Source organism: Eulemur rufifrons, chromosome 7, assembly GCF_041146395.1.
Source record: "Eulemur rufifrons isolate Redbay chromosome 7, OSU_ERuf_1, whole genome shotgun sequence".
Classification (NCBI taxonomy): Eukaryota; Metazoa; Chordata; class Mammalia; order Primates; family Lemuridae; genus Eulemur; species Eulemur rufifrons.
The window spans coordinates 66465059-66480577 of NC_090989.1; the positions used below are offsets into that span (position 1 = coordinate 66465059).

The 15519-nt window shown below is 43.2% G+C and overlaps 1 protein-coding gene across 9 annotated transcripts in view; it reads left to right on the forward strand.

The window, feature by feature from the left end:
• Window positions 1-15519, forward strand: part of KALRN (kalirin RhoGEF kinase) — a 639384-nt gene that overhangs the window by 244381 nt on the left and 379484 nt on the right. For all 9 annotated transcript variants that reach the window (XM_069475127.1, XM_069475129.1, XM_069475125.1 and 6 more), the window contains exon 6: window positions 3604-3726. In XM_069475127.1, the coding sequence (XP_069331228.1) occupies window positions 3604-3726 (123 nt within the window). The remainder of the gene's footprint in view (window positions 1-3603; window positions 3727-15519) is intronic.

A 15519-nucleotide genomic window follows, 5' to 3' on the forward strand; every position in this document is an offset into this window, starting at 1 on the left:
GCCTAGTCCTCATCCCACCTGTCTGCATGCACACACACATTCTCTCTCTGCAGCCAGTTCCACTGAATGCAACGGAGATGACTGTGACCCTTGCAGACAGCCAGGTTTGCAAGGGTGAGGATTATATACAAATAGGCAGCAAGTTTAGGCCCAGAAAAGACTTATGATTGCCCCTTAGGAAACTGCTATTGTGGAAAAACTCTGGTTCCTGACGTCACATAGCACTATCTAGTCCCCAGAACAGGTCTTTCTCTGAGACACGTTATCACCTCTTTGGAGCACTACCTCCAGTGCAAGCTAAACTTTCCCAGAATGCCCAGCCACCAGGGAGCAGCTCATGCGCTCCAAATGCAGGAGGCAGAATCAGGTGGGATGGCATGAGCACAGACCTCATTCTGCAAGAAGCCAGTTCAGCGAGGTGCACAGTTCCTCCAGCACTCTCAACTCTTGCCTGTCTTTTAACTCACTTTTGTATTGCTTTCTACCCTAACTGGTCTGTGTTCAGCTCTCCTTGCTCTGTAGTCCAGCAGGGACCTGGCGCCGGGCAATCTAATCATTCTGGTGCTAGCACATAACTCAGCTGCTTATTTGCATAACTAAATAGTCATTTAACATAAAGTACAGGGAAGGTCACTTCTCGGCCACTGAGATATCCAAGCAAGTATATGGAGTGAACGCTTTTCATCACAAGTTCCAAGGACTTCAGGCATTTCAGATTTTCATTAACTTTATTGATTCTTCTGTCAATAAGGAAAAGAGATGAGAAATTATTTTAAAATGGGGCTAGGAGGCAGAATTTTAAAGATCAGATGCTACAGAATGAGAGTACTCTATACTCTTCGGGAGCTTGTCTTCTTTTACCCCTTGTCCTTAATAATGATTAAAGAAAAAAAACAAACTAGGCCTGAGCAAGCGCAGGGCTGGCTGTGGCTGGTGGACACAGGACAGAGCACACAGCACAGATGCAGACCCTGCCTCTGCAGGAGCCCCGGCCTGGAACCAATCCTCTGGCACAAGTGAAAGAATGATACTTTGGTTGGTGCAGGTAGGCAGAAGTGTAATTCAAAAGGGAGAATAATCTCCAAATCGTGCACGTTTGCTTTCAGAAGGTGACGGTTTTTACTTACATGTGAGTTGTGACAGGCCTGATGTCTCTCTCCTGACCTTCAGACAAATCTAACTGCCCACAGGACACCTCTGCTTGAAACTCATAAGCCTCTCAAATTCAGCACATCTAAAATGGGCTATTATGGACCCACTATTCTGCACCCCCACGCAAGCTTCTTACCCTCATCTTTGGGCAACACTTGTGGGGGCGCCTTTTATTACAAGGCCCCGGGTTGCCATGCCGGAAACCTGGCTCTTCTCCCTAGCTCTTCCTCACCCTCCCTTCCCCAAACAACCATGAGTCTTCAGTCTTGCTCCCGGAAGCTCTCAAAACTGCTCACTTCTCAGATCCACCGCCACTCCCCTAATCCAGGTTTCCAGGTCCCCACCCTCACCGGGATTTCTGTAATCCTCACCAGGATTACTGCAGCAGCTTCCTAACCGACTTCTCTGCCCCATTTCTCCCCCTCCAGTCCACTTCCCACGCTGCTATCAAAGCTCTCTTCACACCTCACTGCTCAGTTTAAAACCCTCCACTGACGCCTTGCAGTGGTCCAAGTTCCCTGACGTCTGCGCACAGCACTCTTCGTGGTCAGCCCATCCCACCTCCATCCCCAGCCACACCTCCCCTTGCCATCAGGCTCCGGAAGCACAGCTGAGGACATTGCACTGTCCTGTCCCATGATGGCACTGGGCTGCCCCCTGTTCTGCCTCTTGGCCTGGAGCACGCATCTCACTGGCCTTCACCTGGCTGATTCCTACCTGAGTCAAGGCTCAACTCGGGTGTCACCTCCTCTGAGAAGCCTTCTCTGCTCTTCTCATGTCCCTCTCCTTCACAGGTGGGAGTGGTGCCCTCCTCTGTGCTCCCTCAACAGCCCATTTTGGCCTCTATTGTATTGGTAGATTTTGTTTGAGTTTTAAGTTTAATTGAGTTAGTGCCAGGTTGTACTGAAGTTGTATCTGAGTCCATGTCCGTTTTTCACACTGGCCTTTAAGCCACTTACACTCAAGAACCACATGTTAGCCATTTTTGCCTGTCTGGTGCCTCCAACAGTATCTGGCGCACATAGCAGGTGTCCCATAAATGTTGGTTGAATATAACTAAAAATGTAAATTCATTCTTCTGTTATAGGGGAATAATGGATTGAAGTGGTTCTGTGGTTCTGTCTCCGGGAAGCTTGCACAATCTTTGCAGCTTCTCAGCCTGCTCCCATGCTCACTACTCCCTGCTCCACCCTGTAACTGGGCCACAGCCCTGAGCCCATCCCAAACTGTGGAGCATGAGGCCCAAGTAGTGCAGTCCTCTTCTCCAAGTGCACTGTTTCATACCTTTCCTGGCTTCATCACTTTGATGCTTTGGGAAGAAAATTACAGAAAACCTAACTTAAACTGGCTTGAATAATAAAGAGGATTTCTTGGCTCAGGTCCTAAGGAAGTCCCGCAAGAAGGTGGAGATCAGGCAAGGCTTGGTCAGGGCTCTGCCTGTTTCTTGTAGTTGTCTTAGCCCCACCCTTTCCCTGCCCATTGGCTTCACCCTCAGTCCAACAGAAGAATGGCGACAGCAATTTGAGGTCAGGGCCATGTATAACAGTATTAGAGGAAGAGAAGCTGTCTCTAAAGAATTAGGGATCGGTCCGTTTTCCCAGAAGTTTCCAGCAAACGTCTCTTCACATTTTAAACATACTGAATTGGGTCACATTCTCATTTCTGAGACAATCTCATTGGTTGGGAAATGTCATGGACTGATTGGCTTAGATCTGGTGTCCTGAAGAGCTAGGGGTCCTGGGCAGCCCCCCTTGAAGTGTGTAGGCTGGAGGAGGGGTGGATACTTACCAGAAAACCAGGGTACACAGCTCAGAGGAGGAAAATGCCCACTGTGCTAGTGCCAGGCAGTACTTACTCTATCCTTACAATCCTCCTCTTCTGGCCCCTGGTGGGTTATAGCAGAAACCTGGGAATTGTGAGGTTGTGGAGTTGCCAGAAAAGTTGATTTGGTTCAGAACCAATTCAACAGTGTGTGTGGCTGGGCAGTGTGTAGTGGGACAGGGCATGTATGGATGCCCTGCAGCCTCCTAGGAGGATTTGTCTTTTCCACTCATGCACCGGGGGAGTGGGTTAAGCCTCCCAGCTTGTCTCCTCAGCACCTGTCCCTACAGCAAGCATGAGGCCTCTCTGGGGCTTTCCGAAGGTTTTACAGAGGGGCAGCAGCTGGGATAGTAAACAGCTTTCCCTCTCATTTCCCTGTCTCACTCATTTTCTCTTTTCCCCTTAGGCTCTGTAGAGCAAAACAGAGGCTGCTGGTGGGTTCTTATGCTGAAAGTGAGGGGTCTTCTGAGGAACCAGGTTGTAGCCCAGCCCTGGGAAAGCTCTGAGAAGGATGACTGGTTCTCACTGGGCACCAGCAGGAGGGCATCTTTCCTTCCAGTAGCTCTGAAAGTTTTGCCCTGTCAGACCCATGACCCTTCTGGTTACTCTGTGCCTTCTTGTCCCCTCTAGATGTTCGACTGGATAAGCCACAACAAGGAGTTATTCCTCCAGAGCCACACGGAGATCGGAGTCAGCTACCAGCACGCCCTAGACCTCCAGACGCAGCACAATCACTTCGCCATGAACTCCATGGTGAGCGAGGGGCAGGAGAGCTGGGAGGGGTGGAAACTGTGTTCCCACCAAGTAAGAACGAGGATCTCTGGGCATGCGGACCCTGTAGCCTCCCATTGCCAGGATGGGGCCTGTGCAGGGCACGTGGCCAGCCAGCTGCTCCTGCGGCAGATTGTGGCCTGTTTCTGCTTCTAGACTCTGCTTCACTCCGTGTAAGGAATGTGCTCAGGGTTGTAGGAGACACCAGCTCAGCTCAAGACTTGGAAGGGCAAGTCACCAGTTCCACTCCACTGACTCAACTGACATTTTTTGGTCCCCAACATGTGTGAGTCACTGAGCTGGGAGGGTTTGGGGCCTCAAGCTATGGCACATTGGAAACAGTTCAGTGAACTGGGACTGTTTAGACTGGAGAAGAGAAACCCTAAGGGACACACGATTGCTGCCTTTGAAGGGCTGACTTAAAGAGAAACGAGTGGAGTTGCTTTATGTTGGTCTAAGAGGCAGAAATGTTCAGTGGATGGCAGTTTGAGGGCGGCAGGACATGGCTTGGAGGGCGGAGGTGGGTGAGATGCAATGGGAGTTAGTGAGCTCCCCATGATGGGGAGTGTACAAGCAGACACTGAACTCGGAGAGGGATATCTGCTAGCTGCGTGGCCAGACGGAACTTACTTTACCTCTCTATACCTGTTCATCTGTAAAACAGAAATCATACACAAGCCAATTTATCAGGTTGTTGTGAGGATTCAATGAGTTAACTGTAGAACAATTGGAAGTGTGCCTGGCACATAGTAAGTCCTCAGTAAATGCTGGTATTGTGATAGAGACAAGGATACAGGAGTCTAGTCCAGATGACAGCTATTATACCTCATAAGCCTAACACTTTGGGATAACTTTACTTCTGTGTGGTTCCCCAAGACTTTCTTTCAAAATCCTGTCTGCTCCTTGAACTCATTGTATTTCTAACTCCTGCAGCCTAAGTATGCCTCAACATCTCTCTCTCCCCCTGCCAGCTCTTCCGACTTGCACTGTGGTCCAGAAAATAGCTCCCCCATTCCCCATATATTTGAAAACCAGAGACACCTTATCATTGCAGCTGGTGATACTGGCAGTGGGTCAAATGTTAGAAAAACATAAACATGGAGGAGCACAGAGGCCAAGAAGGAAGAGAATTTCATTTTCTACCAAGTTGTTTTAAATATTTTCATGCACTGGAGTTAACACACTGTGGAAGAAATAGTCTCGGCCTCAAGTTGTTCAGGGTCGAGAGAAACACAGACAGTGATGGTGTAGCTTGATATGTGTAGTGATAAGGGATATGCTGAGTTAACTAAGAGTCTTAAAATCTCAGTGGTTTAAAACAACAGAGATTTTTTTTTTTGCTTTTAGCACACACCCATCACGAGCTGATGGGAGCTAGACGTATCAGTCACCCAAGGGCCAGGGTGAAGGGAGCAGCCACCATCTCAGATGCTGTCAGTTGCCTTGGCAGACAAGCGTGTAGCCAAACACACATGCTGGCTCTGAAACCTTCTACCTAGAAGTGACACACTTGCTCACACTTTGTTGGCCAGTGCCAATCACACGACCACATCTAACTTGTGATTGGGGACATTATGCAGTCCTACGCATGTTGGGAAGGAGAGAACAGGATAGTTGTGAACAGCCCTAATGACTAGCGTGGAGAGCCACAGAAGGGTGTTAGGTAGCGATGACATCATGAGATTCCCATAGAAAGACCACTCTGGCTGCAGAACAGAAGGTGATGAGACCAGGCAGGGAAATCCTCAACACCAATTATGTCATCCATTTTGGCCACAACATAGTCTTGTGTCTTCATTTAAATGTAAAGGTTCATTTTCTTCCAACTAGTCTCCTATAGTTAATTCTCATCTCCAGCTCACTTCAGCCACAGAGGAGGCAAGCAATTGATGACAGGTGATTTTGAACGTGAACTCAAATCTAGTTTGATTATTTGCGTGCCTTGTGGATTTCCCCCGATGAGTTTTACAAATTCTGTGCAAGAATCTTCACGTCACCCAACCAGCTGGCCCTAAGGTAGACAAACTCATTTGAATAAGAAACAAAGACAAATATAATTAAGGAGGTAAGGCTGCCACCAAGTCCCTAGAAACAACGAACTACAAAGTTAAATAGAGCCTTTGGCTTTGAATTATCTGCAGGACTGTTTTTCTCTGTTCTTGTGGAAAACTGAGAGTTAATGACACATCAAAAACCTTTTCTCTGACAGATTTCCTGTTGAAGTCTCCATTTTTAGGACAAAAATGAGGGAGGAAATTTACTGAAGGGAAGTAGCTTCAGGAACTTGGAGAGGGAAGAAGAGATTTCCTATACCACAGCCAATAAGCATGTTTCAGCGCATCTCGTAGCCTCCCTGTGCCGTGAGTGCACACAGCACTCAGGGGCCTCCTCAGCCTGATCAGGCAGGAGCTCCTCTCTGGCTGCATGGCGAGGGAAGGGAAATCCCACGGTTGTTGGATCGGATTGCCTGGGCACCTGTGCATTATAAACACGGCTTGGTGCCTTTGTAAACCGGGAGGCTTACAGGTTTGTTATTAAAAGAAACTTCCTACAAAGTAGGATGTCAGTATCCCAAGCAGGTGAAAGGATGGAATTACAGGCTTCTTTTTCTGGCCCAGTTGATGGATGTTGCTGCCAAGAAACAGATGGATGCCAGCGGCTACTGCTTGAGCCCGGTGACTGTGGGAATGATCAGTTACCCAGGGGCAGTCGGAATGTGGCTTATTCTGTAAATTCACTGAAGCGTTTCTGTTTTTGGAAATTATACACACACATATACTTACACTCACACACCCCTGCATGTAAATGTGGCATACTTTGTTTTGGGGTACAGGTGAGTTCTTTGGTACTGAATCTTGTTTTACCACTGAAAGAGGCCAGTGACTCCTTACGTTGCAGGGAGGTCACAAATCCCTTTGAAATCTGATGAAGGTTGTGGGTCCTCTCCCAGAGAAATGTATATGTGAACAAATTTTTTTTCAGGCAGTTTTAGGAGATTCAGGGGAATCCTAAAGCCTATCAATCAATTCTCCAATTTAAGAGCCTAAGAACCTCATAACTTCTTTATTCACTCATTCAACAAATAATTAAGGATCAGACATTGTGCTGGATGTTGAGCACAGTGGTGAACAAAACATGATCATGTCCCTTGGAGAGTCCGGTGGAGGGACATGTTAAATGTACGATCTCACAAATAAATGTATAATTACAAACCAATAAGGCTTATGTTGGAAGATTAAGGAATATGGTGACAGAGTATAACAAAAGGGCCCAATTTAGATGGGGGGTCAAGTCAGGCATATATTTCAATCAATAATCAGCATTGATTTAAGGCTCATTGTTGATTCATTGACAGTGATTAATGGCCTGTGAATTAACTCTACTATATACCAAAGAATTCATAATTTTAAGAAGTCCTAGGTATATTGTTTTATAAATGAAAATGACCAACTAATAAGTTACCTGTTAAGTTTTATTTTCATGTGTCACCTGTTTATACACTGGGTAAAAACCCAACTCCAGCTAAGGTGCCCATTCCTGAGTACTGGTTTGCTAGAGCTGCCACAATAATACCACAGACTGGGTGGCTTGAACACCGGAAATTTATTTGCTTACAGTTCTGGAGGCTTGAAGTCCAAAAATCAAGGTATTGGCAGGTCTAGTTTCTCCTGAGATCTCTCTCCGTGGCTTGCAAACAGCCACCTTCTCGCTGTGCTCTCCCGAGACCTTTCCTCTGTGAGCGCACACTCCGGCATCGCTCTGTATGTCCTAATCTGCTCTTTTTGTAAGGGCACCAGTCAGAGTGGATTAGCTCCCACGCTAATGGCCTCATTTAAAATTAATTACCTCTTTAAAGACCCTGTCTTCAAATGCAGTCACACTCTGAGGTACTAGGGGTTAGGGTTCCAACATATAAATTTGGGGGTGGGTGCAATTTGGTCCATAACACAGAGAAATAATTGCATATCATTAAATCATGGAAGGAAAATCAAATTTTCTATATTTTATCTGTGGATCGGCACCAATAGAAGCCATCAATTACTAACGTACCAGGAGTGTCTCTGGGAGTGATACCCTACTGATACCCTGCTAAGTATGGTGCATGAGCAACTCCAAAAGGAAAAAGTTAAAATTGGTTGATCTTTAGATTTTTGTCATACTATGTTTTTTTAAATTCCCATTAGGAAATCCTATTCTGCTGATATTCAATAAAAATAACAACAATAACCACCCACCTACTAAATTACCACCCAGTAGGAAAATATTCTCTGGCTTCTTATAGTGCCTCAGAAAGCCAGGTTTCCTGAGCTCTCTGGGGCCCTCCTCTTCCTTAATTCTGCCTTCTGTTGTGGAAGCCTTTCTCATACATTCTCCTTCCCCTGAGTGTGGCCTTCTCTGATGGGAGTGTGGACAGATGGAAGTGAAGGCAGGTTGTAACATGCACAGAACAGTCTTACAGCCATCTATGCTCTGGTTCTTCATGAGACACAGGAGTACATACAAATGTAACACAACCTTATTTACAATTTTAATTAGCTGGTTCTTTGGGAAAACCTAAATTGCTAATGGCTTCTGTCTAGAGTTTTAAAATATGAAATGATGTTCATTTTCTATTATTACGACTGTGAGGATTCACATTAGTGACAACAGTGTGCATCTGGGTGGTAGGAGTCCTCTCTGCAGCAGCGTGCTTCATAACTGCTTTCATCCTATTAATTTGCTCACCAGAGGCGCATATTGCACCTGACGGTGTGCAAATAAACCCAATCGCAGCGAAGACTGTGCTGTTCTCTCTTTGTTTTGAGGGAAGGCTACTGTTTAGAAAAACCCAAACTGTGTTTTCCCTCTGCTCTCACACTCAGTCATCAACACAGAAGATTTCTGTGACCAAATGTCAGGGGACAGGGCTCTCCCCACCAACACACAAGCAATCTTTTCTGCAGCTGACACCCGCTGGGTGTATTCCAATTCGATTTTGACACTATCTACCTGGAAATAAGTGTCAGATCCCGCAGGTGGCGGGCTCAGTCCCCAAGACTGCCCCCCTTCAGATAGCAGTTGCAAGTTCAGCCTCTGGAACTTCTGACTGACAGGCTTGGAGTTGGAATTCCCACAACCCCCTCTTGGGGTTTGCTTGGCTGGGGTAGCTCACATAACTCAGGGAAACATGTTTACCAGTTTGTTATAAAGGATATTACAAAGGATACAGATGAAGAGATGCACAGGTATGGGGGAAGAGGCGTGGAGCTTCCATGCCCTCTCCAGGTGTACCACCCTCCAGCTATATGGAAGCTCCCTGAACCCAGTCCTCTGGGGTTTTTATGGAAGCTTTGTTATGTTGACATACCTTCCTCCATGGTATATGGTGAGACCCTCTCTGTAATGAGAGTCTAATGACCCACCATCAGAAAGGAGGAGGAGTAGAGTCCTTCCCTTAGGATAGGTGAAAGGAGGACAGAAGAAGGTCAGAGAGATTCTGTTTCCTAAGGCCAGTTTCTGAGGCCTAAGCACCCAACATTATAATAAAAGACTATACAAGGGCTATGGGGATTATGAGCATGGAAACATGGATAAAACCTATATATATATATATATATATATATACACACACACACACGCACACACACACACGTACACATACATATATCATAACACCACAGTTACAGATGGCACCACCAACGAAGAATCAGATCTGGTGCAAGAGAAATAAAGATTCTGAGGCAGGTAGTCTCCTGAAGACAATCTCCTTGCCCAGAGTCCTCTGTCACCTTTGATTCTTGGCAGCCCCATACTGTTATTCTGCAAAACATCTCTATCTCTAAATAAACAACCCTTCCTATAATAACCGAATCTCTAGATTTTGGTATAAACACACACATATACTTGCTATTGTAATGTTTAAATAGCTAGAGTTTGACCTTGCCATAGCTGCAAAGCCTCTTAGTAGACATGGAACCATTTAAAAAAGATCAGTTTTATATGGTATGCATTAGTCTTTTTAGTACAATTTTTTTTCCCCACAGAATAGTGTAGGGAGCTTGCTAAAAATGCAGATTTCTTTTTGACCTTCACCCCAGTTTTGGAAAATCATAATCTCTGGGAGTAGGACCCTAGGAATCTGCATTCTAAACAAGCTCCCCAGGTGATTTATATACACATTAAAGTTAGAGAACTGTCGTTCTATGAAGATCTATATGCATAAAATAGTATCTAAAACATCACAAGTTCTGAAGGACAGTCTGCTTTCAGGATGACAGCATGAAGAACTCTACAGACGTGTATTCCATGGAAACTAGTGAAAATTATTTTAAAACAAGTCTCTGGAAATAGTCCTAAGTGTGCACAGCAAATGAAAAACATTTATTCAAGAAAATCTACTAGAACTCAGAACAGTGAGTCTATGGTATATGAACCAAGACCTGCCTACTCTTTCCCTTTCCCCTCCCAGCTCAGTAAGATGGAAACTCCACTCCAGATTGCTGCAACCAAGAATACAGGGTCCCTTTCCCTCCTAGTTCCTAGTTGAAGGACTGTCTTTCCAGATGGGACATTTCTTATCCTGCTCCAAGCTACTTGTTGCTGAGGCTAAGTTCTGGGTGAATGTAGCCTAGAGGTGTGGACTCCCTTTTTCTTCTCAGCCCTCACTTGTGGACCAGCAACTGTACCATGGGCACAATGCTGCTGAGAATACTGGGGCCCCAGTTACCCTTAGGCGTAAGTTCCATTCTGGGAAAGGGCAAGCCAAGAAAACCTGAGGGTACTCACCCCACTCCACTGAGTGTTCAGCTCCTAAAGTGGGGATGCCACTCAGGAAAGCACATTATCATCCTCAACTCCAGCTCCACAGCCATGGCTGAGATTTTGGTTTGGGGTAGGAAAAAACTATAAAAAGAAATCTCCAAATCTTTCCCCAGAGAAACTGATTTCATTTGTAACAAAGAGTGGAGAAGCTCCAACCACTTTCAGAAATGCCCTTTGGGAAGTTCTGATGAAAGGCAATTAGAAGAAGATTGGTAGATTCATTGGCGATATAGGCTAAACTTTAGACCAGCTAGTTTGCCACAGAGAACCAGGGTAAAGGACCTCTTGGGTCCAGGAAAAATCTCACTGACCTCAGAAACTATCCCTTCAAAGGGTCCCAAATTTGATTGGATGGGTTTGTGAAACAATTTATACCTGCAAATACATCGTTGAAAACAATAGAACAATCAGCTAGCAATTAGTGGAATTTAACATCTGGGTGTGGTTAGTGAAAGAGAAAGTCAAAGAGAGCACTGCCAAAACCACTGTCATCCCAGGGTGCTTGTGGGCATACCCAAGCTATACCTGCCCCAGAAGCAACATCAGAGCTCCCCACTGTGGGGGTGGGGGTGGGTGGAAATAGACTGCACTAAAATAATCAGTCACTAAACAAATAACCTAGCAAATAACAGTAGAAACCCCCAGAAATGGGGGACCATTATGCAGAGTTTCTACAATATATTTTCTAAAATGTCTAATTTTCAACAACAACAAAAAAATTACAACACATGCAAAGGAATAATAATTCAAGAAGAAATAATCTGATGTGTAACATGTGAATATTTTCTCCCATTCTGTAGGTTGTCTGTTTGCTCTTGTGATAGTTTACTTGGGTGTGAAGAAGCTTTTTAATTTGATCAGGTCCCATTTATTTATTTTTGTTGTTACTGTGATTGCCTTTGGGGATCTTCTTCATAAATTCTTCATAAATTCTTTGCCTAGGCCAATGTCTATAGGAGTTTTTCCAACATTTTCTTCTAGAATTCTTATAGTTTCATGCCTTAGGTTTAAGTCTGTTATCCACCATGAGTTGATTTTTGTGAGAGGTGAAAGTTGTGGATCCTGTTTCAGTCTTTTACATGTGGGTATCCAATTTTCCCAGCACCATTTATTGAATAAGGATTCTTTTCCCCAATGTATGTTTTTTTCTGCTTTGTCAAAGATTAGATGGCTGTATGGTGATGGTTTTATATCTGGGTTCTCAGTTCTGTTCCGTCAAGTCTATGTCTCTGTTCTTGTGCCGGTACCATGCTGTTTTAGTTACTACAGCCTTGTAGTTTAGCTTGAAGTCTGGTACTAGAATGTTTATAGCAGCACAATTCATAATTGCAAAGATGTGGAAACAACCCAAATGCCCATCAATACATAAGTGGATTAATAAAATGTGGTATATGTATACCATGGAGTTCTCAGCCACAAAAAACAATGGTGATCTAGCACCTCTTATATTATCCTGGATAGAGCTGGAACTCATTCTACTAAGTGAAGTATCATAAGAATGGAAAAACAAGCGCCACATGTACTCACCATCAAATTGGTATTAACTGATCAACACTTAAGTGCACAGGCCGGGCACAGTGGCTCACGCCTGTAATCCTAGCACTCTGAGAAGCCTAGGTGGGTGGATCGTTTGAGCTCAGGAGTTCCAGACCAACCTGAGCAAGAGTGAGACCCCATCTCTACTAAAAATAGAAAGAAATTATATGGACAACTAAAAATATATATAGAAAAAAATAGCTGGGTATGGTGGCACATGCCTGTAGTCCCAGCTACTCGGGAGGCTGAGGCAGAAGGATTGCTTGAGCCCAGGAGTTTGAGGTTGCTGTGAGCTAGGCTGATGCCATGGCACTCTAGCCTGGGCAACAGAGTGAGACTCTGTCTCAAAAAAAAAAAAAAAAGAAAGAAAAGAAAAAAAAAATAAAATAAAAACACTTAAGTGCACATACAGTAATAACATTCATCAGGTGTTGAGCAGGTGGGAGCAGGGAGGAGGGGATGGGTATATATGCACACCCTCTGGGGGATGGACATGCTTGAAGCTCTGACTTGGGTGGGGCAAAGGCAATATATGTAACCTAAACATTTGTACCTCTTTAATATACTGAAATAGAAAAAATTTAAAAAAGAAGAAATAATCTGAATAGACCTATAACAAATAAAGAGATTGAATTAGTATTCAAAGAAATATCCTCAAAGAAAAGTGCAGGCCCAGATGGTTTCACCACTGAACTCTGCCAAACTTTTAAAGAATTAATACTATTAATAATTCTTCACAAACTTTTACAAAGAATAATAGAGGAGGGAACACATCTTAGCTTATCTTAAGAGAACCTGATACCCAGATACAAAGCCATCACACAAAAAAAGAAAACTACACACTAGTATCTCTTATGAATGTGGATGCAAAAATTCCCCAAAATACTGTCAAACCAAATCCAGCAATATATAGAAAGAATTATCCACTATGACTAAGTGGGAATCATCTGAGAATTTTGAGTTTGGTTTAGCATCAGTGGAATAAAAACCAAGAACCACATGATCATCTCAATAGAACAGAAAAAATATTTGACAAAATCCAACACCCTTTAATAACAAAATCACTCAATAAACTAGGAATGGAGGAGAACTTCCTCAACCTGATATAGAGCATCTATGAAAAACTCACAGCTAATATTATACTTAATGGTGAAAGACTAGATACTTCCCCGTTAAGATTAGGAACAAAATAAGGACACTCTTGCCACTTCTCCTCAATATTGGAGGGTCTATCCACGGCAATTACTCAGGAAAAAGATATAAAAGGTATCCAAATTGGAAAGAAATAAGTAAAACTATCTCTGTTATCAGCTGTCATGATCATGTACATGGAAAATCCTAAGGCACGCAGTAAAAAACTATTAGAACTAGTAAATGAGTTTGGCAAAGTTGCAGGATACAAAATCAATATACAAAATCAATTATATTCTTATATACTTACAATGAACAATCTGAAAATGAAATTAAGAACATTTATAATACATAAAGAATAAGATACTTGGGAATAAATTTAATAAAAGGAGTGTAAAACTTGTACTCCAAAAACTTCAAAACACTGTTGAAAGAAACTAAAGATATAAGTAAATGGAAAAATATCTCATATTCATTGATTAGAAGACTTAATATTGTTAAGATGGCACTACTTCCCAAATTGACCTACAAATTCAGTATATCTCTATCAGAACACTGGCTAGCTTCATTGTAGAAGTTGACAAGCTGATTCTGAAATTCATATGGAATTTCAAGGGACCCAAACTAGCCAAAAAAATCTTCAAAAAGAAGAACAAAGCTGGAGGGCTCACACTGCTCAACTTCAAAACCAACCACAAAGCAACAGTAATTAAGACAGTGTCGTACTGGCATAAGGATAGACATACAGATCAGTGGCATAGAATTAAGAGTCCATAAATAAACCTATGTGTCTGTGGTCAACTGATTTTTGACAACAGCACCAATACCATTAAATATGGAAAGAATTGTCTTTTCAACAAATGGTGCTGGTACAACTGGATAGTCACATGTAAAAGAATGAAGTGGGACCCTTACTTTACATTAAATTAAAAATAGATAAATTGGACTTGATCAAAATTAAAAACTTTTGTGCATCAAAAGATATAATCAAGAAAGTAAAAAGAAAAACCACAAACTCAGAGAAAATATTTGCAAATTATCTGAAAAGAAGCTTGTGTCTACAACATATAAAAGTCAATAATAAAAAGACATAATTCAATTAAAATGGACAAACGATCTGAATAGACATGTCTTCAAAGAAGATATACAAGTGGTCAATAAGCACATGAAATGATGCTTGACATCATTAGTCATCAGGGAAATGTAAATCGAAACCACAGTGAGATACCACTTCACACCTACTAAGATGGCTATAATCAAAATCTCTGATAATAACAAATGTTGGAAAGGACATGGAGAAGTCAGAAGCCTCATACATGGCTGACAGGAGTGTAAAATGGTGCAACTTCATTGGAATACAGTCTTTTAGTCCCTCAGTTAACCACAGAGTTGCCCTGTGACCTAGTGATTCCAATCCTAGATGTGTGCTCAAGAGAAATGAAAACATATGTCCACACAAAATGTCTACACGTTGCGTACAAATGTTTATGGCAACATTATTCATGATAACCAAAAGGTGGTGACAACCCTAATGTTCATCAACTGATAATGGATAAACAAAATGTGGTATATACATATAATGGAATATTATTTATTTGGCCATAAAAAGGAATGAAGTGCTGCTGTGTGTGCTACAATATGGATGAACCTTGAAAACATTTTGCTAAATTAAAGAAGCCAGTCACCAACTACCACCTATCATATGGTTCCATGTGTATGAAAAGTTCAGAATAGGCAAATCTTCAGAGACAGAAAATAGATTAGTTGTTGTCTAGGGTTGAGATGGAAGGGGGATAAGGGAGTGTACTAAATACTAATAAAACCATTGAATTATAAACTTTAAATGGATGAATTGTGTGATATGTGAAAACTGGTTGTTTTTTTGTTTTTCTTGAGACAGAGTCTCGCTCTGTTGCCCGGGCTGGAGTACCGTGGCATCAAGCTCATAGCAACCCCGAACTCCTGGGCTCAAGCAATCCTCCTGCCTCAGCCTCCTAAGTAGCTGGGACTATAGGCGTGTGCTACCATGCCCAGCTTATTTTTTCTATTTTTTAATAGAGACGGGGTCTTGCTCTTGGCTTAGGCTGGTCTTGAACTCCTGAGCTCAAGAGAGCTTCCTGCCGCAGCCTCCCAGAGTGCTAGGATTACAGGCATGAGCCACCTCGCCCGGCCAAGGTATAGCCTTCTTAAACATTAAAGAGAATGACCATGACAGAGCATGGACACCAACCCTGATGTTGGTGGTGAAGCTGAGGGAGGAGGATCTGTGTACATGTCTCAGCATTCACTTGTGCATTCAACAAACTT